Raw genomic sequence first — 26,755 nt, forward strand, 5'->3', positions numbered from 1 at the left:
TTCTAAGGTAATTCTTTGAAAAAATGTTTGAAAGCGTATTGAATATAAGCATTTCTCCAATGCTTGTGTTTATTTAACATCAAGGCATATTAATTAATATGCCTTGGTTACATGTGTTATCGATCTCATTAAAGGGCACCTTATACGGTCGGATAAACTCTGCGACACAACACGTTGCGTCCGCTAATATAAGGCCATGTGCGCGTCTTGCGGGGACGTGTTGCCATAAAATCAAAACAACTTTGATTTTTCTGGTTAGGAGGCACAAATCTTCACGTGTAAGGGCATGTTCGCCAAACATTAGAAAAGGCAAATTTATTTTCATAATTAAAACAAGCATTTCTGCAATGAAATTAATGATGGATCGCTAATTCAGCTTGGAATTTTTATTGTTTCTTCCATTTTTTATTAAAAAATTGCTTTACACCTAACTTTTCGTCCATCTTCTTCATGTTGTTATCATAATTGTTCGTGCAATGTGAGGGTAAAACTTGAACGAACAAACAACAAATAGGCGAACCCCTGTCGTAGTGTTTATCCGACCATCTAAGGTCCGTTTAAGCAAGCTGTAGTATCGATTATGGTGTCGAACATAACTTACAGTGGTGCCAGCATCTGGGATATGTCTCGAAATGTTGGACACGGGCATTACCGTTCAGATAAGTATGAACGAAAAATCTTATATTTATACATTTCAAAGGTCCTTATTGAATATGCTTAATTGTTTCAAAATAGGCAATATAATTTGTTTTATAATTTCGCTACTTCCCTATATGACAGCACATTTCCGACTATTTTGGCGATAATGCCAACTTAATACCGATCTTAAAGGTAATATGTTTATCTTATATTAATTCAGCTGTTTGCTCAATATTACCTTTAATTCTTTTACCGTCTTCGTTCACATCAATTCGTATTTTTGCTCATTCCTCTCAGCATCCATATTCGTAAATAAATGTTGCTTTGCTATGGCAACTCTAGAAATAGTACAATTTAATGCATACTTGTTAAACCAAATCATAAAAAATCTTAAGAATCTTTATAATTCTTGAATTTTACTAACAATATCTGCAAGCTCCAAAGTCTACATTGATATTCCCATTATTTCTTTAATATATGGCTAAAGAGTAAACATTGCAAAAGTGAAAAGTGGTTAATGGCCTCTACCCAAACGACTTCTGCTGATTTATCCACTACAGCAACAACAACGTCTGCTATAGTGCCGTCAGAGGATGGGGTTTTATTACAATGTCCTAATTGCGACAAGAAACTACATCGCTTTGAGATGGCCTCACATTGTGAACAAGAAATGCAAAACCTTAAACAAACGGCTCAATTATTGACCGAGTCCAATGAAGTTGGCCGAGATGAGGAAGAAATAGTTGGAGGTACGACTTCATCAAATGACAGTGCAGATAGGCGTAAACCATGGACCGTATTCCAGAGGGTCCAGAGAAATCGTCAATCACGTATGAAGGTAGGTTATACAAAGGGCTTTAAGAGGTATTTTGGTCAAAACAATAGAATGCGGTTTATATGGCTTCCTATTCTAAAAAAATGTATGAATAGAGACAAAAATTTGTTTGACTACATTGCTATCTATATCGCTATTTTAGATGTATTATAATTTTTTCTTGCAGCAACGAACTCGAAAACGTCCTACCATACCAGAACATCCATGTCCTGTTTGTAATGCTACATTTCCCCAAGATGAGATACAACAGCACGCCGAAGAATGTTTACGACGCAGTAATCGCACAGAAAATGGCCGCAGCAATAGTGATGATCATTCCAGCAATGATGATGAAGGTGGTGAAGAATACGAGGAATATGAATGGGCTGGCCAAAAGCGTATTCGAGTTTCAAGTTTACTTCAGGGTGGTTATGCTGCGATTGGTATTGGCCAAACCAATGGGAGCAGCAGTGCAAGTCATCGCCACAACGGCCATAATGATGATGAAGATGAGGATCTCAATGTCGATGAAGACGATACACAAATCTATGGTCCAACACAATATGCTGAAAATGATGTAATTTCGCATACAGTGAATGACGACGAAAGCGATATAACTTCGTATATGCGTCGTCTGATAACAACTGGTCCAGTTTCCACAAATGCTAGAAATACAAACACTACCACTACTAATAGTCATAGTATCAATTCCTCAATAATTAATGCAGAAATTAATACGGATGTTATACCGACACCATCGATTGCCTTGTCGTCCACATCATCAGCGCCATCGTTAGCAACTCCCGATGAACCCTCAACTCCTGCTCATTATCAACAAATTATTGATTCGTTAAAGGCGAAATTGCGTTACTACGAACAACAACATATTCCAGGAAAATACAAATGTCTCATATGTTTAGATGATTATCGAAATCCAGCAATATCAGTATGTTGCTGGCATGTTCATTGTGAACAATGTTGGTTGCGTTCTTTAGGAGCGCGTAAATTGTGTCCCCAGTGTAATTTAATAACAACTCCAAAAGATTTGAGGCGTATTTACATGTAATGATAAAGCAATTCATATCTGGATTATGCCCATAAATATGATGCTTCTTGTTGTAGACAGGCATTTCAAAATTGCCTATATATTATATTATTTTCTATACCTTTTGTTTATTGGTATACGTTTGATATTCATGTGAGAACTATTTTTTCCTTTTAGTTTTGTAGAGTGTAGTCGTATGTTCATATTATTTTCTCAAGTTTTTGGCTACAACGAGGACAATAGGTATTTTATAGAAATACTTTATTTAGCTTCTAAGATATCAGTGCAGTTACAATAAAAATCACAAATGCTAAAATAAGTTGAAAAAAAATCTTTTTAAAACGGGAAATCAAATGACCCGCCCGGCCACCTTATGGTCATTCCACAGAAGATTAAAGATCTTTTTTAGCAAAGGGATGCAAATTGAAGTGGGCTAAAGTATTTTCGAGTCCTTTATATCTCCCAAAGAACATAATGCTCTCTTTAGAGTTATCGTAAATGAAAACCGATTTACTGAAACATATTTTAATATTAAACAAGTAAGGAAAGTCTAAAGTCGGGCGGAGCCGACTATATTATACCCTGCACCACTTTGTAGATCTAAATTTTCGATACCATATCACATCCGTCAAATGTTTCAACCAAATTTGGCACGCATAGCTACAATGCTAATTATACTCCCTGTGCAAAATTTCAACTAAATCCGAGCAAAAAATTGGTCTCTGTGGTCATATGAGTGTAAATCGGGCGAAAGCTATATATGGGAGATATGTCTAAATCTGAACCGATTTCAACCAAATTTGGCACGTATAGCTACAATGCTAATTCTACTCCCTGTGCAAAATTTCAACTAAATCGGAGCAAAAATTGGTCTCTGTGATCATTTGAGTGTAAATCGGGCGAAAGCTATATATGGGAGCTATATCTAAATCTGAACCGATTTCAACCAAATTTGGCACGCATAGCTATAATGCTAATTCTACTCCCTGTGCAAAATTTCAACTAAATCGGAGCAAAAACTTGGCCTCTGTGGGCAAATGAGTGTAAATCGGGCGAAAGCTATATATGAGAGCATTATCTAAATCTGAACCGATTTGGCTGATATTTTGCAAGTTTTTCGAGACTCATAAAATATTCGGATGTACCAAATTTTAGGACAATCGGACTAAAACTGCGAGCTGTACTTTGCACACAAAAATACATCAACAGACAGACAGACGGACATCGCTAAATCGACTTAGAATTTAATTCTAAGACGATCGGTATACTAAACGATGGGTCTCAGACTTTTCCTTCTTGGCGTTACATACAAATGCACAAACTTATTATACCCTGTACCACAGTAGTGGTGAAGGGTATAAAAATAATTTATGAATACTCGATTTTAATTAACTAGCGCCCAATTTTTGCTTTTTCTGTAACATAATAACTTTTTTGGTAAATTTATTATAACTTGGTTTAAAATGAATTATTAAAGAGAAGTAATCGTGAAAAAATGGCTGTTTTAGCGCGATAATGCCAACTTAATACTGGCCTTTAGGGTGGGTATTAAGTTCGAGTTTAGCCGCTAAAAACGTCATTTTTTCACGATTACTTTTCTTTAATAATCCATTTTAAGGAATACAAACTTTGTGAAAATTTGCTTTGGGCTTTTCCCCATCAAGTTATAATAAAATTTGCAACAAATACGTATAATTTCATGCATTTTTCTTACTGATTTAGTTTTCACTTTAGCGATTTTAGCGGCTAAACTCGAACTTAATACTCACCTTTATCCATTGATTCCCGCCTTCATATGTTTTTTGGTATCCAATATTTTGTAAATGTTATCACATACCATGAATATGCTTCAAAAGGTAAATATTTGTTACGGTTACATGCCAGTTAATACTGGATGCGAATAGAACTTATGCAGTAAGTTTTTTTGTTTTGATTTCTCACTATTTATCGTGTAAAGTGCCTATAAGTGCGTAATGCCAAATATACCATAGCCCATTGAGTAGTCTAACGCCGTAATATCAAATCCTGTTGTTACGACGTTTTCAAAAGTTCGCGAGGCACTGGGATATAATCTACCCAATACTTTCATAACACTAATTCATAGTAAACGAAGACGACACACGATGATATTAGACGGACGGGTGGATCAAAAATCCTCCCATTATATCTGAAGAAAACAAATAGAAATGATTTAATAAACAAATAAATATGAAACCCTGTGTAAAACAAATCAAATAGTGGAATGTAAATGGTCTCCTCTTTGAGGAAAGTGTACGAAATATCAAACAAAATTGGTCACAAACCAACCAACTTGCCAAGAATTTATGCGTGTGTGAGTGTGTGTACATGAATAAAATGAACAAGGAAAGAGTATGTGATAAATATTGTAACAAAATAAATCAAGAAAAACAACAAGAATTTTAAGAGAAAAATATTAAAGATGGGAAATATGTATATGGAAATATGGCCAATAAAATGATTGCATTATTAACTGTAAATGTTGTTTCTTTGGTGTGAGAAATGCCGGCATGCAATCTATTCTCTTTTAAAGTTGTGCAGTTTACAATTATCACATATATCTGTTGAAAGAACAAAGCAAATCAATCGGTAGCCGCTGATATCGTAAACGCTCATCATCGTCGTCGTTGTAGTTCAAGCAACAAACTAATAGCCAAAAAATATTGTGACGTCTTTGGCCAAAAATTGGATTGGAAAGAAACGAAAAAAGTGATTAAAACAAAAAAGTGAAAACTTGAAAAGTTACTTTTTGTTGTTGTATTGTTAGTAGCATACTGTGAATGAGTATGTGTTTTGATCATCGCTTTGAAGTGGTTTGCCGTCAACGTCGACTGCTCTGTACACAGCATTGCTGCTAACATCGATGCCTCTGCTTTGAAACGTCAGTGCCACAAACACAAACAAACGCCCCTCTGTCAGTGTACTTTTATTTCGTTCCTTCGTCTTTTTTTATAGTATCTTGTCGTTCGTCGTACCCATCCATGATCCGCGCGCCTAGTCGCCGCAAGTAGTATCTTGACGTCGTTCATTTCGTGTGTGCTTTTCAGTTTTTGATTTCGTGTTTGTGCTAAAACATCAAAACCGTCGCAGTAAATTTTTGCAATATAGTTTTGCTCTTTTACCCCTTGGTCATTGAATGAAACCTTCATTGCCCCCTCCCCCGAAAAAAAAAAAACGTTTGCCTTTGTTGTTGTTATTTCGCGTTGATACCCCCTCCTCCTGCATGTGATCTGTGTGGCAGGTTAATGGTTGTGGGCAATCTTGTTTTTAGGGTGTGAGAGATGGAAAAAAAGTCTGTGATGTTTGTTTCCAAAGAATTCTAAGAAAAGTTTCATGAAAACTCTGTGTGCGAGTAAAGCAAAACAAAAAAAGATTTAAAAAATCCAAAAGAAGATAAATTTTACCAAGAAATCAACACCAGACTCACGCGCCCCAGTGTGCATCGTCATCATCATCAACATCATCCTTAAAGTTTTATCGTTGTGAATTTTTGTGCATAAAAGCAGGCAACTTTTGTATTACAGAGTGTTTTTTTGCGGAGTCCGTGAGTGTGTTCCAAGATGAGTAGAAAACATAACAAAAGCAAATGAAAAAAGTGAGATATTTTCTAAAGAAACCAAGTGCATTCAGCAAACTCCAAAAAGGAAACGTTTCCAAATACAGGCTATAAACGCCGCCATTCAAACAAACAAAATCCAGTTCGAAAGTAAGCAGTGAGCGAAGCGAGTGAATGTTCGGTCGGTGGGTTTCGGCCCATAACACGAACTTAGTGTATACGGTAGTGGCGCCCCTGCCTCCCCCTAGAAGTAGTTGTCGAGTATTTTCGTTTGCCGACGCCATCTAGAATTTTCCAATTTTAAAAATTACAAAACTAAAATGACCCATAAATTTTACTACTAAGAAATAAATAAACAAGTGGAATTGGTGGTTCGTTGGAGCAGTAGTGAATTAAGTAAGCCCACTAATTATGTGTCATCATAGAATTTGCATTTAAATGCTATAACACTGGACAAGTGGATGAAGTGAAACTTAATGAAAATTCCAACTAGAAACATGTAAAAATTGACATATAAATTGCCTTCCATACGGAAGCCGTCTCCTCCACCCCTACCACTGAACAAGAGAAAAAAAGGGATGGACGGACCATGAGTATGTAAAGTATTCTTCCCAAATCGTTAGAAAACCTGTTCCTTAAATATGTAAACGTTCGAGAGCAAATACACAATCAAAAGAAAAAGTTCCCAAAATAAAAACACAGTAAATAAAAAATTTTACCAACCTAGAAAATATCTACAAACAATAAGCTTAGCTTCCTTATAATCAGGTGCCAAAACGTATAGATGGCATCATTTAATACCCACTCCTCGCATTCACAACAATCTTCCCATCTTCAGCATCAGCAGCAGAATCACCAACAGCATCAATCAACAGCCTCTGATGTTTTGAGATCTACAGTTTTAGCCGCCGGCGGCTCGAATCATCATCAGCATCATTTATCACCACAATTGCAATCCCATCATCCACCACCGCCGCCGCCTTTGCCTTTAACTACCACCCATCACACAGCCGCTGGTGCTCAACATTTCGAACGTTCTAGTTCAACAACAACTTCGGCTACCACCACTACTTTTTTGGTACCCGTTACTTCGGCAGGTCTAGGTCCTTTGGATACCACAACCTTTTTAACTGCTGCTGCTTCTCCACATTTTGTTACCTCTTCACCGGTAACTTTTAGTTCTCCTCTACCAAACGTTGCTGCCTCTGCCTCGACATCATCGTCCTCTTACACTTTTGTTCAGATAAAACGTGAACCTTGTCAAGTTTCTGAGGTTACAACATCCAATACCAATCACCATCATCACCAGCATCATCAACAACATCATACAATTGGTGCATTGACATCAGCTACCGGTGGGGCTGCTGCAGCTAAAACAATGTCCTCATCGACATTAACGACATTGGTTAAAATAGAGGCTTCCTCACCCAAAGTGCATGATATTGATAAAGGACATGGTGGTATGGCGGCGGCGGGATCAGCAAATATGGTGAATAGCTCAAGTAAGTCAAGGAATTAGTTTATAATTATAATTTTTTATGGAAATTAGCTTAAATTTCCGTTGTGGTAATTGCTGTCATTCACAATGAATTCATATTCCATACAATTCACAATAGTACAATTACAATTTCTACCATTGTGCATGAATACTTATCAAAGTAATAGCTAGTGCAAAGAGTACAGCACTTGTAAAGACTTAAGATATTGCTAAAATTTTACTATTTTCCGTCGGATTTAATGTTCGCTGAATGTATAGCAGTGAAAATCGTCATTTGATTTTGAGCTATCAAACAAAAATCCATTACCGGTTCTTTAATTGACACTACTTGTTTTTGCAGTACGACGACTAGCAATTTAGGAAACGAAAAGACGAGTAATTGACCCCGAATTATACCTCTTTGTAACTCAGGTTCAGGTTCATGTACAGATGACCCAAAATTCATTCATGGAATCTGAAACTTGGATTCACAGTAGATTTTGTTGTTATTGTAGCCCTTTGGATTTATTTGGTATTTTCGAGTTTTTCAAGAAATAAATATACTCCACACGAGGGTTTTCAGTCCTGTTTCCGCCCTGGGCCTTACACGCGACGGCAGTGAAGGCGGGTGAGATTATATAATCGACTGCCGACGGCTTATATCTAGGGTGGTGCACTTGGTCCATAAAAAATTCGGCAATTTGTCTTTTTCAAAAAAAAAAAAAAAATAATAATAATTTGTAGAAACTATATCGATCTAATTAGGCAGTCTTTTGAAGACTTCACTACAATTTTTTCAAATGAACACTTGCTCCACCTTTTCGTAGAAATTCCAACCTATGTATATAAAGAATATAAAAAAACGTTAGGAGGATCCTTACCGTGAAGATGATCGTTTTCATGTTGTGTATAAAGTGCAAAAAGTGGAGCAAAAATAGAACACCTGGTACCTTACCATCTGCCTAGCAAAATAGGACCGATGAGACCTATACCTATTTATTCTAATTTTAGTGGACACTTTTAGTATGTTTCCACCAACCTTTAATTTAATGCGGAGAAGGCTCTCCGGATAGTATGACGAGAGTTATCAAAAGTTTTAGGATAAATGACAAGAACTACCTCAAATGTGTGCCACCTTGTCATTGAACTGGAACATAGAATCGGGTAGCATCCATTGATAAGAGATAAGTTCATCGCCTCTGGTACCGCAATGGACATCGGGTAGCAACTAGGCTAGTTTAGGTGGCAGCCCGATGTATCAGTCTCACTTACAATATTCAATCCATTGTGATACCATAAAGGGTGATACGGTCAAAATTTGGTCAAGGGAAAACGCGTGTAAATCGGTGAAATCGTTTATTTAAAAAATAAAATTAAATTTCTTTTTCAAGTTCAATTAGTATAAAATTCAGGAAAAATATTCAGTTAGGCTTTCGCTTTTCCAAATCCGAATTGCCGGGCCTCACGCTTGACACCTGCCATCAGATTTTGTACAGCCACCTTGTCCACCTTCTTCGCCGCAGAAAGCCAGTTTGCCTTGAACTGCTGCTCGTCCTTATTAGTTTTTTTGATCTTCCGCTTGACAATAGCCCAGTATTTCTCAATTGGGCGGATCTCTGGCGTGTTGGGAGGGTTCTTGTCCTTGGGAACCACCTGCACGTTGTTGGCGGCGTACCACTCCATGGCCTTTTTACCGTAATGACAAGATGCCAAATCCGGCCAAAACAGTACGGAATAACCGTGCTTCTTCAGGAAAGGCAGCAGACGTTTATTCAAACACTCTTTCACGTAAATTTCTTGGTTGACAGTCCCGGAAGCTATGAAAATGCTGCTTTACAAGCCACAGGTACAGATGGCTTGCCAAACCAGATATTTCTTTGCGAACTTTGACAGTTTTATGTGCTTGAAAATGTCTGCTACCTTTCCCCTTCCTTTTGCCGTATAAAACTCCTGTCCCGGAAGCTGCTTGTAGACGGCTTTGACGTAGGTTTCGTCGTCCATTACCACGCAGTCAAACTTCGTCAGCATCATCGTGTACAGCCTCCGGGATCGCGCTTTGGCCGTCGTATTTTGTTTATCATCGCGATTTGGAGTCACTACCTTCTTGTAAGTCGATAGTCCGGCTCGTTTTTTGGCTCGATGCACGGTTGTAGACGATACACCCAGCTTATTTGCGGCATCTCGGAAAGAGAGGTTAGGGTTTCGCTTGAAACTACCAGCAACTCTCTTTGTCGTCTCAGCGGCTTCCGGTTTTCGATTTCCCCCCGATCCAGACTTCCTGGCTGTCGACAAACGTTCCCCAAACATTTTAATTACATTTGTATCGGTTGATTTGGCAACTTTTAGCGATTTTGCCAGCTTTGCGTGCGAGTAGCTCGGATTTTCGCGCGAGCAAAATTTTGATACGCTGCTCTTCTTGCTTGGACGGCATTTTGACAACTGAAGAGTGAATTCCAAAATCAAAATAGGAGCAACATTCTACACACACACACATTCAAAATGAGGGGTGTTCAGGTTTTTTAAATGCAAAATTGAAAGAAATACGTCAAGTTTATATTGACCAAATTTTGACCGTATCACACTTTAGTGGTAAACTTCTCTCTTATCTCTGAGTGCTGTCCGATTCCATATAAAGATCAATGTCAAGGGGCCTCCTTTTTATAGCCAAGTCCGAATGGCATTGCAGTGAAACCTCTTGTAGAAGCTTTGAAACATTTAGAAATGTCACCAGCATTACTGAAGTGGGATAATCCACCGCTGAAAAACGTTTTGGTGTTCGGTCGAAGCAGGAATCGACCCACGACCTTGTGTAGGCACCACGGCGACACGGGTAGCAACTATTAGAGGTGTGCGCGTGACTGAAATTTCACCCACACTCACGCATATCACGAAGCAAAATGTTTATTCACGCACGCTCACGCACGATACGTGTGGTAGCCAATCCCACTCACGCACATTCACGAAATGAAAACCAGTACTCACGCACGAACTACTTTTAAAGACTCACGCAAATCTCTAAGAGTAGCAAATTTCATCCGATCCGCTGAAATTTGGAACATGGTGTTGTTATATAGTCTCTAACATACATACAAAAATTGATCCACATCGGTTCATAATTGTATATAGCCCCCATATAAACCGATCCCCAGATTTAGTTTGCGCAGCCTCTAAGAGAAGCACATTTCATACGATCCGGCTGAAATTTGGTACGTGGTGTTACTATATGGTCTCTGACAACCATGCCAGAAATGGTCCATATCGGTCCATAATTATATATAGCCCCTATTTAAACCGATCCTCATATTTGACCTCCGGAGCCTCTTGGAGGAGCAAAATTCGTCCGAATCGGTTGAAACTTAGTACGTGGTGTTAGTATATGGTATCTAACAACCATACAAAACTTGGTCCATATCGGTTCATAATTATATATAGCCCCCATATAAACCGATCCCCATATTTGACCTCCGGAGCTTCTTGAAGGAGCAAAATTCATCCGATACGGTTGATATTTGGTACATTTCGCTAGTGTATGGCCGATAACAACCATGCCAAAAATGGTCCGTATCGATCTATGTTATATATAGCCACCAAATAAACCGATCCCCAATCACAGAAAAATCACGATTGCCACTCGAGCTAAAAATAACCTACCAAAATTGTATTGCCTTAGAATATGTTGTCAAAATTTTATACTTGTTTTTTTGTTTATTTTTTTCTTTTTTTTCCAAAATTTAAGAAAGTCTCAATATTGAATTTAAAAAATCGACCTAAAATCTAAATATACGAAAGACTGCAAATCGAGTTTTCCAAGCAAATGATAGTAGAAATTTTACCATTCAAAAAAAAAAAAAAAATTGGAAATGTCCTCTTTTTTCTTTCTAATAAGAATGAATCCCTAAGAATTGATATGAAAATATAATCATGCTGCATTCATGGAAATGGGAGAAGTTTCCGCTTGTCGCCTATGGGTTGTTCGCGGGAAGTTTGAATGTGTAAATCCTAAAAAATCTAAAAACGGCAAACTGAAGTAAGAATCAAAAGCACTAAATAAAAAAAAAGTGGACTTAAAAAAGAGCGTCCAAACCGCTTCAAACTTTTTTTAGAACAACAAGGAAACAAAACAAAAACAACCATAACCAATAACAATTTCTGGCGAGGCTCTCTCTCATTGAGTGCTACCACTCAGCAAATAAGTTTGTATACGCATTACCACCTGTAGTGCTTTAGGCCAGACTAAACAAGAAACAAAATCAAAGCCATGCACACATACAAAAAAAATGCGCGCCTTATATCTCAGCAACAGAAAATTCAATTCAGCAGAAGATATGAATAATTTGGTGAAACAAGGGACACTCAAATTTATGAGGAACAAAAGGGGGAGGGGGTGTAGACAATAATAGGGTGCTCTTGTTAAGTAACAAGAAAGAAAGACAACAACACAAAAGCCAAAAAACAAAAAAAACATGCAACGCACACAAAAAAGCTAAGGTAACATATTCCATAAACAATAGTGTTGTTGTTGTTGGTTGTATTTTGGTTTTTCGAATAAAATAGCATGTCATGCTTTTTATTTTCTACAGCATTTGTTTTCCTCACCTCTTTAGCCCTCCATTTACCAAAAAGTAATGCCTCTCTCCCCCCTGCCCGGAAACTTCAGATAACAAGAAAGCAAGAAAGTGACAAACGGTCAATTTAAAGTGGCGAAATGACATGAGGTTTATTTCATTTGTTTAGTCTGGCTAGTGCTGCTGCTTCAGCTGATAGCATAGAAGAGTACTGGGGGTTAAGCCTTTCGAAATGAGTTAGCACACACACACGCACTCTAATGCCCATGCGTTTTGTTTTTCGACAAGGTAATGGAAGAAATTAAAGGCAAACCATATCCACATTGATATCTCAAAAATAATCTTAGATCTTGACAAAGGTGTGAAGCAAGATGGATGTGGCAATTGATGGGCACTATAATACTCTGAAGGATTATGGCCTATGGGCATTGCATGCGTATGACCTTCAAGTTGTTAGGAAGATAATTGAAAAAAGGTATTCCAAATGTTGGGGTCTCAAAAAAATTCATTCATTTTGTATAGAGATGAAGAGATTTTTTGTCATCACTAAATAAAGATGTTAGTAAGTTCGACTTACAGCTTTAACAAACTTACGCTGACGTTAGGGCTAAGCAATGATTAAATATTTCTGTAGGGGGTTCAAAATTACTCCTATTGAGTGATACGCGCTTCCTACACTTATATGTAGGTAAAAGAGAAAAGTGCATGTACACTGAAAAACATACTGACCTAATATGAAGGACTATTCAAAATAAATTTTAGCACACGCCACTTGTGCATATTAAGAGAATATTTCTTTTCCCTTAATATTAATATTGTTCTGTTTATATTTAGGACACGAATCTTCGAAATTTGCGTCTCTCCGTTAAAGACGTATTTCTTTGAAGTAAGGCAAATTTCTTTAAAGTTAAGAAAAACATTTCTAATTTAATGAAATCATGTTTAAATTGACTCCCAGCAAAAAAGAGCTTCCAAAAAAGTAGTTTGGATCCCCAATCTGTGATCCGGAAGTAGTGCAAACTTGGATCATCTCCAATGAATTTTACATGAGTTTGTTATAGGACGGAAGTACTCCCTTTTTGTACCCTTTGCATAGCTTTAGAAGTTTTGCCCTGGAAGTTAATTTGAACGAAGAAATTTAAAACGAAATTTTTTTTTCAACCAATTTCCTTGTTATTCAACCATATTTTTTATTACATTATTATTTTCCTATTATCTAATTTTTTACAATTTGAAAAACTTTTTCGCTCCTCCAGTGGTTGAACCTGGGTTTGATGGCACCATAACATAACATAACGCCTTAGCACACTCAGCCACAAACGCCATTGAATATAAAGCGTCGAAAGGTCAATTCAAATGTTTGTGATATAATCCTAATACCACACCAAGGAATAACATTCTAATTGCTTCTCGAGATGTTCTTTATTAGTATGAACGAAAAAATAAGAAACGCAGGTTCAAATCTCACCAGTGGCATTTTTATACCCTTCACCACTACTGTGGTACAGGGTATAATAAGTTTGTGCATTTGTATGTAACGCCAAGAAGGAGTAATCATAGACCAACCTTTTAGTATACGGATCGGCTTAGAATTAAATTCTGAATCGATTTAGCGATGTCCGTCTGTCTGTCCGTCTGTCTGTTGATGTATTTTTGTGTGCAAAGTAGAGCTCGCAGTTTTAGTCCGATTGTCCTAAAATTTGGTACAGGGTCCTGTTTCGGCTCAAAGACGATCCCTATTGATTTTGGAAAAAATCGGTTCAGATTTAGATATAGCTGCCATATATATTTTTCACCGATCTGGTCATAATTGGCGTGTATATCAACCGATCTTTCTCAAATTCCGTACATCCGAATATTTTATGAGTCTCGAAGAGCTTGCGAAATATCAGCCAAATCGGTTCCGATTTAGATATAGCTCCCATATATAGCTTTCGCCCGATTTACACTCAATAGCCCACAGAGGCCAATTTTTTGCTCCGATTTATTTGACATTTTGCATAGGGAGTAGAATTAGCATTGTAACTATGCGTGCCAAATTTGGTTGAAATCGGTTCAGATTTGGATATATCTCCCATATATAGCTTTCGCCCGATTTACACTCATTTGCCCACAGAGGCCAATTTTTTGCTCCGATTTAGTGGTCAAAATACCAACATTTTCCTTGTAAAATCGCCACTGCTTAGTCGAAAAGTTGTAAACATGACTCTAATTTTCCTAAACTTCTAATACATATATATCGAGCGATAAATCATAAATAAACTTTTTCGAAGTTTCCTTAAAATTGCTTGAGATTTAAACGTTTCCCATATTTTTTTTACTAACATTGTGTTCCACCCTAGTGCATTAGCCGACTTAAATTTTGAGTCTATAGATTTTGTAGAAGTCTATCAAATTCTTCCAGACCGAGTGATATTTAAATGTATGTATTTGGGACAAACCTTTATATATAGCCCCCAACACATTTGACGGATGTGATATGGTATCGAAAATTTAGATCTACAAAGTGGTGCAGGGTATAATATAGTCGGCCCCGCCCGACTTTAGACTTTCCTTACTGGTTTTTTAATCAAATATTTTTCTAAAAAAATATTTTTTTATGTTATGCATCGTTTTTATTATTTTTGGCATATATTTTCTTAACAGGTTGGCTGATAAGTCCCCGGTCTAAAAAAGAAAAACGCATTTTTTTTTTTGTCAAAATTCGTTTTTATTATTCAACATAGTTCCCTTCAAGAGCGATACAACGATTATAACGACCTACCATTTTGGTAGTACTCCTTCGGTTTTGCCTCAAAATAGGCCTCAGTTTCGGCGATCACCTCTTCATTGCAGCCAATTTTTTTTCCCTGCGAGCATCCTTTTGAGGTCTGAGAACAAGAAAAAGTCGCTGGGGGCCAGATCTGGAGAATACGATAGGTGGGGAAGCAATTCGAAGCCCAATTCATGAATTTTTGCCATCGTTCTCAATGACTTGTAGCACGGTGCTTTGTCTTTGTGGAACAACACTTTTCTCTTCTTCATATGGGGCCGTTTTGCCGCGATTTCGACCTTCAAACTCTCCAATAACGCCATATAATAGTCACTGTTGATGGTTTTCCCTTCTCAAGATAATCGATAAAAATTATTCCATGCGCATCCCAAAAAACAGAGGCCATTACTTTGCCAGCGGACTTTTGAGTCTTTCCTTCGGAGACAGTTCACCGGTCGCTGTCCACTCAGCCGACTGTCGATTGGACTCAGGAGTGTAGTGATGGAGCCATGTTTCATCCATTGTCACATATCGACGGAAAAACTCGTGGTGTATTACGAGCTCAGAATCATCAACACGTTGTTGTTTTTGGTCAAATGTGAGCTCGCGCGGCATCCACTTTGCACAGAGCTTCCGCATATCCAAATATTGATGAATGATATGACCAACACGTTGCTTTGATATCTTTAAGGCCTCTGCTATCTCGATCAACTTCATTTTACGGTCATTCAAAATCATTTTGTGGATTTTTTTGATGTTTTCGTCGGTAACCACCTCTTTCGGGCGTCCGCTGCGTTCACCGTCCTTCGTGTTCATTTCACTACGCTTGAATTTTGCATACCAATCAATTATTGTTGATTTCCCTGGGGCAGAGTCCGGAAACTCATTATCAAGCCAAGTTTTTGCTTCCACCGTATTTTTTCTCTTCAGAAAACAGTATTTTATCAAAACACGAAATTCCTTTTTTTCCATTTTTTCACAATAACAAAAGTTGCTTCACAAAAGACGCTCTATCTCACAAACTAATTGACTTGCAGACGTCAAATTTTGACAGGCTATTTTTTTTTTTGAGGGTGTAGAGCCTAGATTTAAAGCTAGATAGCTCCCTAAAATATGTCGCTGTTTTAAAGAGAAGTTATATTTGGTTCTGTATCAGTACCAAAAACCTAAAGGGAAGGTCAAAATCTTTGAAATTCAAATAAACTTGTTTTGAATATACTATAAACAGCGGTTTTGAAATCAACTACCGAATTGTATTACTGGAAATTCTGGGTTCACAAATAAAATCATCCAGTTATCAAATTTATCCTGGTTTTTTGTCACGATAAAGACGATCACATCAATATCAACATCTTGAAGATTTTTATTGAAACACCTGTAGTTTGCTAATAAAAGAATCGAACACATTTCCCTACATTTGGAATATTAATTTATTTTGTGATCTTCATAGTTCATTGTTACAGAAACTACTTCCTATGGTGGTCTCAACTCCGGTCCAAAAGTCTTTACTTCTGTCTTGCCAAAGGAGCACTTACTAACCATAACTAAAGTTCTTTTATCAAATGGAAATAAACAGTTTTTTTTATTGGAAACGATCAAATATTTATGACCCTTATGCAAAACATCTTATGGCTTCCCCTTTTTAATTTTTTACACAACCAAAAAATATATTGGCGATCACCGTAATTCTCCACGTTCTTTTATATCCCCTAATTTTGGATTTCTTAAATTTTCACAACCATCATGGTTCGAGGGTTTCCCCCGCTAAGATTGTCACTAGATCTCGTCATGCTAATTTGTTAATGGTCACCGTGGATTTTGTGCATTGCAATTTTAACCATTGCTCCTCCCCTTCATCACCCCTTTCCCCCTAATCAAATGCTGCAATTCAATGAAAACGAATAAAAATGACTCGAAAAAAAAAATACAACAAAACTCCCATAGCCTTAAATGCTAATGTATGCCAATGAGTAAGGATAATATGAACTACAACAGCAAATAAGACGACAATAAAAGGGAGGAGATGAAGAATAAAAAGTGGTTGTGGTGGTGGTATGTGGATTTAATGCTGCTTCCCCATCATATGCAATTTGGTATGAAACAAATTTATGCTGGTTGATTTTCAAAATGAATGTGTAAATTAAACGGAAAACGGTATTATACTGCTTGCCAACCCGAGGGCATTCTGGAATTAAGTGTATGAATGCATGCATGACAATTTTTCTCAAGAGTACTTCGATTATTCAATGGCATGGGGAATAAATAATTTGCATTACTCCTTTTTTGTATGTATAGGTAAGGGTGGGAAGGATGGTGGCTTTATAGTATATTCTCGATCGGTCTGAGATGAAATAGCCAGGTAGCTATAGTATCACTGAGTACTGCCTAATTTTTAAATTACTGAGACTAGATAAACTATTGCTGAAAAGCTTTTTAGAGTTCTATTGATACTGACAAACAACCTGTGTATTACCCTTTGTATGCAAGTCATACATGCAAATAGTCCTCTAAATGCTAAATGCGAGAAATAACAAGTATATATACGGCCGTAAGTTCGGCCAGGCCAAATATTATGTACCCTCCACCATGGATTGAGTAGAAACTTCTACGACAGACTGTCATCCACAATCGAATTACTTGGGTTGTGGTATCTTCTTAACATCGTTTTCTACATTGTGAGTTAGTCCATACGTGGTATATATTAGACAAAAAAGTTATGTATTGGTAAGTCTACAAATAATTACGAATCGATATGGACTTTTGCACGGTACGTAGAGTGCCAGAATTGAAATATGGGGGTCGCTTATATCGGGGGGATCGGATGAAATTTGCTTCTCTTAGAGGCTCGGCAAGTCAAATAGGGGGATGGGTTTATATGGGGGCTATATATAATTATGGACCGATGTGGACCGATTTTTGCATGGTTGTTAGAGATCATATGCTGACACCATGTACCAAATGTCAGGCGGATCGGATGAAATTTGCTTCTCTTAGAGGCTCCGCAAGCCAAATCTGGGGGCTATAGGTTGGCTCACCCAGAGAAGGAATATGATCACCTCAAACATGTTTTAAGAGCAAAATGTTATTTTTGGGTGGTGACAATGTACCATGGTTTTCGCAACCATGTTATTTTATCGGAAATCATGTATCTGATTTCGGCAAGCAGGTTATATTTGACGAGAAAATAACATTTTAGTGACAAACATGTTTTATGGTCACCATACAAAAAAAACATTTGAAACATGTTTGAGATGATCATATTCCTCCTCTGCATGTACGTAAACATTAAAATGAGAGGTCAACGTTTTTCGACTCCTGAAGAAGGTACCTCAATCAAAGTTGCAAAAGTGCTTCGACAATTGTATCAAATGCATGCACAATTGTATAGACCTTAATGGGGAATATTTTGAAAAACAAATTTCCCAGTGGAAAATTTGCTTATTTTTCTGAATTAGGAAGTCAGTGTTATCTCACGACAAATGACGAGATGCGGATCTTACAGTGAATGTGGGAATGTGGGCCTAGGAAATGCCACGTCACATATCCAACATTTTTTATCCTAAGGCCCTACCGATTGTCGTCGCACCATCTTTAAGAATTTTTCTGATTCTCTTCTTCCCATATAGATTCTAAGTGCGTCTTCGTTTCCGAAAGAAGGTTATTGCTAATTTCATCACCCTAAAGTTATTGATAATTTAGCATGTGATAAGGCATCACAGCAAAAAAATAGCTTCGAAAAAAGTAGTTTGGATCCCCTGCTTGTCATAGGACGGAAGTACTCCATTTTTGGATCCTTTGCATTGCTTTAGAAGTTGCGACTTAGAAGTGCATTTGGATAAAGAAATTTAAAAAACTAAAAAACAAAAGCTTTTTTCCAATTTCACTTTTTATTTTTATCAATATTTTTAGTTTTATTTCTTTATTATTTAATTTTTACAAATTGAAAAACATCTTCGCCAACAGACCCAGGTTCACCGGGGGGGTTGAACCTGGGTCTGTTGGCACCATAAGAGGACGCCCACTCAACCACAAACGCCATCGATGCATCAAAACGTCTATTCAAATGTTTGTGACATGAACCTAATATGACACCACGGTATGTTATTCTAACTACTTCCTGAGATGTTCTTTATTATTATGAATGAAAAAATAAAGACCGTTGGTTCAAGTCTCACCAACGGAAATTTTTTTATTCAATATTTTTCTAAAAAAATATTTTTTTATGTTATACATCGTTATTATTTTTTTTTTTCGGCGTATATTTTTGTATAAATATATTTTTCCATTAAAAATCAACAAAAAATTAAAAATTATCATAGTTTGCAAAACATTCTCAAAAGAACTTCCATGGAAGTGAAAAAGTCAAACGCCAAATCCCATCGGGGATGAATTTTTTTATTTGTTTTTTTTGTTTTTTTTGTTTTTTGTTTTTTTTTTTTTTATCGTTTTATAGATTTTCTATTCTGTTTTGCGAAATTTAATTGTCCAAAGCTTAAATTTTCACTTAAAACGGCGTAATTCCGTACTTTCTATGACTTGTCTAAAAAGATTGCATCGGAAGTGAAAAAATCGATAAGAGATCCCGGAATGCGCTTTAAAAGAAATATTTGTGGACTTGTTCAAAAAGACTGCATCGGAAGTGGAAAAAGCTTGATGGGGGATGCCGTTATGCGCTTCAGAAGAAATGTTTGTGGAACAACTTCCACTTTTTGCTGGGATACTAAGACCAAAAGCTACAACATAGCCAAGATTTTGCACTTTTTTTTAGAATCCAACTCATCATAAGTTTATTAGAAAGTAGATTTGTTATGTGTTCGGTTCTAAAATATTATGTATTTTACTAGATAATTCTTAGAAAAATAAATTTCGGTAGATTTTACATAATAACCCAACTATTTTGGATTCCAAATAGCAAAACAATTTTTGGAGAATATATTTGATTTTCTGTGTCTACTCAAAAGATGGAAAACTACGATATAAAGTGACAAAGTCATCATATCTCCCTTATTAGTTGCTTAACAAAAAAAAAAAAACGACTTAAGCAATCTTGCCTACATTTCAGGTATATGGGGATTTCTTCCCGTTCATTCATATGAATAAAAAAATACTGTCTGAGGACTTTGTAACTTGGCTTTTTGCCGCTGGATTTCGCAATAACAAGAAGAAGAAAAAAAAACAAATAGTCATCAGTAGCGATTTTCACAACACAAAAGGCTCTTGTTTGAATTCATAATTAGTTTCGTTTTTTTTGCTTCTAACTACAAAGTGTGTGTCTGTGGGGTCGGACTATTGCGCCTTTGTATTTTTTTTTTGTCATAGCCATCAGTAGAAGTAGTTGCCGATGTTGGTTGTTATTTTCTTCTTCTTCTTCGACGACGACTTTTATCCCATTACATTTTAACTCTGCCCTGGCCACGTAATTTTATTTTTCAGATAAAAATCGTTCACTGAATTTGTACAATTGTAACGCCGTGTTAGTTTGGTGGTTTTCTGCAGCAACACTCCACTGAATGCAGTGTGGTAGTCCAAGTTACAGTGGCGGTAAAAGTTGTTGCTATTGTTGTTGCTTGTTCGTAGAAAGAAAGACAACAACAACAGCAACAACAAATGCCAAAAACGCAATAAAAAATAATGGCAAAATTTCGTGACGTCGAATTTGTGTTCACATCTCTTCATATTGCCATGGTTCTCCCCCCATTTCATTCTATATAGCTTGCCAAACACACGAACGAATCCGACCCCCTTAAAAAATAAGCTCCCCAACTTCGATCAAACCCCCACCACAATGGCTATGCCCCAACCAATGAACATTTTCGTCGTATGTGCCGAAAGTACTTGCGTGTGTGTGTATATATGTTTGGTTAATATTGTGGTTAGTTTCAAGTGATGCCAATTGTGCTATAAAATCGCAAGCGATCACCGAAAAAAACATGATAATTTATTATGAAGAAATGTATGAAGATAAAGAGAAAAAAAGTTTAAAAAATACACTCAAAAAAAGTGTTCCTACCACGAAGGAAAATTTAGGTTAATTTCATATAATTTTAACTAAACTGCCGATACCATAAAAACAAGAAAATATTTTTTCACAAAAACAAGATATTCTGTCAAAATTTAATTTCTATAGATTTTTTTTTAATTTTATTTCTATAGAAAATTTTGTCAAAATTTTATTTCTATAGAAATTTTTGTCAAAATTTTATTTCTATAGAAATTTTTGTCAAAATGTTATTTCTGTAGAAAATGTTGTCAAAATTTTATTTCTATAGAAAATTTTGTCAACATTTTATTTCTATGGAAAAGTTTTGTCAAAACTGTATTTCTATAGAAAATATTGTCAAATTTTATTTCCATAGAAAATTTTGTATTTTTTTTCTAAAATTTTGTCAAAATTTTATTTCTATAGAAAAATTTGTCAAAATTTTATTTCTATAGAAAATTTTCTGAAAATTTTATTTCTATAGAAAATTTTGTCAAAATTTTATTTCTATAGAAAATTTTCTGAAAATTTTATTTCTATAGAAAATTTTGTGAAAATTTTATTTCTATAGAAAATTTTGTCAAAATTCACAATTTTACAATTTTATTTCTTTAGAAATTTTTTTTATTGATATGTTATTTCTATGGAAAAGTTTTGTCCAATCTTTATTTCTATAGAAAATTTTGTCAAAATTTTATTTCTATAGAAAATTTTATCAATTCTATAGAAAATTGTGTCAAAATTTTATTTCTATAGAAAATTTTGTCAAAATTTTATTTCTATAGAAAATTTTGTAAAAATTTTATTTCTATAGAACATTTTGTCAAAATTTTATTTCTATAGAAAATTTTGTCAAAATTTTATTTCTATAGCACATTTTTTCATTATTTCTATAGAAAATTTTGTTAAAATTTTATTTCTATAGAAAATTTTGTCAAAATTTTATTTCTATAGAAAATGTTTGTCAAAATTTTATTTCTATAAAAAATTTTTGTCAAAATTTTATTTCTATAGAAAATTTTTGTCAAAATTTTATTTCTATAGAAAATTTTGTCAATTCTATAGAAAATTGTGTCAAAATTTTATTTCTATAGGAAATTTTGTCAAAATTTTATTTCTATAGAAAATGTTGTCAAAATTGTATTTGTATAGAAAATTTTGTCAAAATTTTATTTCTGTAGAAATTTTCTGAACATTTTATTTCTATAAAAAATTTTGTCAAAATTTTGTTTCTATAGAAAATTTTGTCAAAATTTTATTTCTATAGAAAATTTTGTCAAAATTTTATTTCTATAGGAAATATTGTCAAAATTTTATTTTGATAGAAAATTTTGTCAAAATTTTATTTCTATAGAAAATTTTGTCAATTCTATAGAAAATTTTGTCAAAATTTTATTTCTATAGAAAATTTTGTAAAAATTTTATTTCTATAGAACATTTTGTCAAAATTTTATTTCTATAGAAAATTTTGTCAAAATTTTATTTCTATAGAACATTTTGTCAAAATTTTATTTCTATAGAAAATTTTGTCAAAATTTTATTTCTATAGAAAATTTTGTCAAAATGTTATTTCTATAGAAAATTTTTGTCAAAATTTTATTTCTATAGAAAATTTTTGTCAAAATTTTATTTCTATAGAAAATTTTGTCAATTATTTCTATAGAAAATTGTGTCAAAATTTTATTTCTATAGGAAATTTTGTCAAAATTTTATTTCTATAGAAAATGTTGTCAAAATTGTATTTGTATAGAAAATGTTGTCAAAATTTTATTCCTATCGACATTTTTGTCAAAATTTATTTCTATAGAAAATTTTGTCAAAATTTTATTTCTATAGAAAATTTTGTAAAAATTTTATTTCTATAGAACATTTTGTCAAAATTTTGTTTCTATAGAAAATTTTGTCAAAATTTTATTTCTATAGAACATTTTTTCATTATTTCTATAGAAAATTTTGTTAAAATTTTATTTCTATAGAAAATTTTGTCAAAATTTTATGTCTATAGAAAAATTTTGTCAAAATTTTATTTATATAGAAAATTTTGTCAAAAGTTTATTCTATAGAAAATTTTGTCAAAATTTTATTTCCTTTTTTGTCAAAATTTTATTTCTGTAGAAAATTTTGCCAAAATGTTTTTCCTATCTACATTTTTGTCAAAATTCATTTCTATAGAAAATTTGGTCACAATTTTATTTCTTTAGGAAATTTTGTTAAAATGTTATTTCTATATAAAAGTATGGACCATTGCTGTTGTTTTTTTTTTGTTTTTGACCATACATTGACTAAACTACAAGTGTAGCTTAACCAAGAGATGAAAAGAATGTTTGTCAAATTTATTTGGGCAAAGCCCTATAGACTGCAAGATGGTTAGATGGACGCACGTTTCGGAATTACCACATTCCTCATCAGCATCCTCTAATTGCAGCAAAACTATAAACCAATTATCAGAATAAATTCAGGCAGTCATTAAACCCAACAATTAACCACACTTCAACCTTCCGTAGTTTAGTCAATGTATGGTTTTAAGCTGAAATCAAAAAAACAACAATGATTAAAGAACAAAACCAACAATAACAAAACAAAACGAAGGAAAAAAAGTGGGGTGTCACAGTTCTAAGGGCACTGTTCAGGTCTGTATGTTATTCCACAGTGCATCAATTGTCGGAGGTACACACTCTGGCGATGCATAGTTTACCACTGACTGGTATTGGCCTTATATGTCGGTAATAAAGTTTCTTTGTCCGATAATTTTGGGGTAATTTATGGTTGGACTCGTTTCGCCATCTACACTAATATCAACTGCCTGTATACTTCTGGCGTCCACGTAGTGAATAGTGTGGCTGAGGATTTGGTGGCGGATATCCTCAAATTTCTAGCAGTGAAAAAAAAAAAACTGGATGACCTTTATATGGAGACGTAGCTTTTTTCAAACACTTTCAATCACTGACTTAGTAGTCTTTCGATTTTGAATAAAACGTTAATTGTATCAATTACATATTTAGTTAATATTCTAAAAATGTTCAATCACTGACTGACTAAATTAAATTGTTTAAACATATTGAATTTATGGAAAATTTTGTCAAAAGTTTATTTTTTATAGAAAATTTTGTCACAATTTTATTTCTATAGAAAATTTTGTCAAAATTTTAGTTCTATAGATTTTTATTGAAACGTTAATTGTATCAATTAACTATTTAGTTAAAGTTCTAAAAATCTTCAATTAAGGACTGAATTGACTTCATGTTTCTGCTTTGATTAAAAAGTCAATTGTATCAATTAGTAAATTAGAAATATTTTGGTGATTTTTTCTGTGTAGTATTTAATCCTTTCCAAATTCTTTAATTGTTTTATTTTTCATTTGTGATGGAAACTCATTTGTGATGAAAATTGCCATAATTATTGATGTTGTCATAGTTGTGACAAGTTGACATCACTAACAATTTTTGTTGTTGTTCGTTCTTTCTTTACCTCCTTCGGCTTAAAGTCCATTTCATTGCTTGCTGTCAACCACAACAACAATATCAATCGCAACAACAACAAAATATATTCACATAGAGCAATTTGCCGGCGGCAATTCAACTTAAAATGCACTTGTTTTCTTCGATATGGAGAAAAAGTATGAGGACAAAAACTGAAATGAAATTGATAAAACTGGAAAATTCACCAGCGAAACATATTGACAGAGGGAACAAGTAAGCGAAAGAAAGACAGGAATTAGTTGGCCAGAAAAAAAAACAAATCCACAAAAACATCCAAGGATTATTAAAATTGATTTTTTTTTTGGTATCCACCTTTTTCTCTCATCACAGAATGGGGAGTAAAATACGGCAAAGACAATCACAAGATGCTAAAGTGGACACTTAACATCCACTTTGCGAATTCCCATAAAATTAAAAAAGGCAGTAATCGAAAAACAGAAGTCACGGCAGAACACAAATTAAATGAAGATGATGATAATGATTATGCCCCGATTTCGAGAACGACAAACGTGATGGAAATGATAGTTGCAGCAAACAGATAGAACTGTGCTACTACGAATACGAATGCTTTGTATAGGCTGAAGGATGCTTATGCCAAAAAATATCCTTGTGTGTTTGGGCAAAAATTCTGTGGAAATAGGAAAAATTGAATTGGTTATGGCCAAAGGAAATTCTTTATTCTTGTTCTTGTTGTGGTGCAGCATTTGTGATTGAAGGTAGATGAGTGATTGATGAGGAAATATAGAGATTGTTTGAATGACAAATGATTGTTGATTTGATGAATTTTGTGTTGGTCTCTTAGTGAATTCATCTATTACGAAAAAATTATGATAGGTCTATAGTTTTTGCAACAGCAAAAAATTTAGACTGTTTTAATGCATAGGACCAATGATTGATAGAAGCTTGACAATATTAAGATTTAATGAACGAGTTGATAAAGGGTTATTGCTTATACGAGGGTTGCCTTTTATATTTCGGGATTAGAGGAAAAACAAAAAAAATTAATTATGGAAAATCGTTTGTTGTTTTTCAAAATATTCACCATTATGATTTATAAACTTTTGCATGTCAAAGCCCTTTGGTCAGCAATAATATTCAAGTAAACATTAATGAGTTGAATTAATTTTTTTCTATAAAATAAACATCAATCACATAAATTATGGATTTTTAAGTGAAGATTTTAAATACCCAGCTGGGAAGTGGTACAAAATTTGTCCAAAAGTAATGAAAATTTTGCATGAACTTGTCACAGTGATGGAAAATGCAGTACTATAGTAATTTTTTCAATACTTGGTCAGTACCGTAGTACCCCCGCGAATGATTTACTACCTTTTGTGTAGTCATTTTTGAGCCGATATCATATGACAAAATATTTTAATATTTTGATAAAGTCTTTAACAAACTTTTACAATTTTGGCAAAACAGACAAGTTCATGCGGGAAGAAAATCTTGATTTTGCCATAGTCAAAAACACGATTTTTTTTTGAATTTCAAGAATGTTTTAGTCGAAAAAAAAACATGTGATTCTATATTACGCTTTCACACGAATACTTTCTACACCCTCAACAAAATTGCTTCTGTAACATATACCCCAAAAACACATTTTGCTTCAAGCATATATATTTTCACGATTGGTGCAAACAACATATTGTTTGCATTGTTCAAACATATTATGTTTCACATTAGGCATACACTGGTAACAATTTTTTTAATAAAATTTTCCTTGTGTATATATATTTTTAAGGCGTCAATTGGTTACTTCCATTCTTTTACTTGCAGCATACTCTCTAAGTCTCTCTTTCTAAACACATATATGTTTATGGGTTATTTCTAAATAAATATATGTTTGCATCCAATCATATTATATTTACAAATATTTTATGTCCCAAACATAATATGTTCAAACATATTAACATATATGTTCCAAACATGTTATGCTAGTTTATGAAAATTATATGCTTGCACTTAAACATATTGTGTTAAAAAATTAGACTTCCAAACATACAACGTTTACAACCAAACATAAGAAAAACAGTCTTTTTCGTCTGTGTAGATAAGAAGTTATCGATTGCGTACTAAAATAATGCGACCATTTCAATCTCGGTCGAAACTTGAAACAAAAATAATCTACCAACATTTGGAGTAAATCTTACCAAAAAACTAAGAAACAAATATTATTTTGCAAAATTTATTCCTGCAGAAAGTTTTGTCAAAATTTTATTTCAACAGAAAATTTTGTCAACATTTTTTTTCTTTGGAAAAATTTTGTCAAAATGTTATTTTATTTTTGGTCAACATTTTTTTTCTATAGAAAATTTTTTGTCAAAAATTTATTTCTATAGAAAATATTGTCAAAACTTTATTTCTATAGAAACTTTTGTCAAAATTTTTATACTATAGAAACTTTTGTCAAAAGTTTATTTCTATAGA

General features: G+C 34.3%; 2 protein-coding genes across 4 annotated transcripts in view; both read left to right on the forward strand.

Annotated features, from left to right (window-relative positions):
- Window positions 1–956: 956 nt before the first annotated feature.
- RNF220 (ring finger protein 220) lies at window positions 957–2,817 on the forward strand. Its single transcript, XM_075290143.1, has 2 exons — window positions 957–1,477; window positions 1,641–2,817. The coding sequence occupies exons 1-2, from the start codon at window positions 1,157–1,159 to the stop codon at window positions 2,517–2,519; spliced, it is 1,200 nt and encodes a 399-aa protein (XP_075146258.1). The 5' UTR covers window positions 957–1,156; the 3' UTR covers window positions 2,520–2,817.
- A 1,781-nt stretch (window positions 2,818–4,598) lies between these two features.
- wge (BAH domain and coiled-coil containing protein winged eye) overlaps window positions 4,599–26,755 on the forward strand; it is a 141,221-nt gene continuing 119,064 nt past the window's right edge. For 2 of the 3 annotated variants that reach the window (XM_075290144.1, XM_075290145.1), the window contains exon 1: window positions 4,600–7,574. In XM_075290144.1, coding sequence (XP_075146259.1) covers window positions 6,857–7,574 — 718 coding nt within the window. In that variant the 5' untranslated portion in view covers window positions 4,600–6,856. Of the gene's footprint in view, window positions 7,575–26,755 lie in introns of all 3 variants that reach the window. The other variant, XM_075290146.1, reaches the window with a different exon arrangement.

Source organism: Haematobia irritans, chromosome 1 (assembly GCF_050003625.1).
Source record: "Haematobia irritans isolate KBUSLIRL chromosome 1, ASM5000362v1, whole genome shotgun sequence".
Lineage (NCBI taxonomy): Eukaryota > Metazoa > Arthropoda > Insecta > Diptera > Muscidae > Haematobia > Haematobia irritans.

Bases quoted from the DNA above. Each gene is read 5' to 3' on its own strand.
- RNF220 (XM_075290143.1), top strand. From the start codon at position 1,157: ATGGCCTCTACCCAAACGACTTCTGCTGATTTATCCACTACAGCAACA. The intron at 1,478-1,640 runs GTAGGTTATACA...TTTTTCTTGCAG, and splicing joins ATCGTCAATCACGTATGAAG to CAACGAACTCGAAAACGTCC.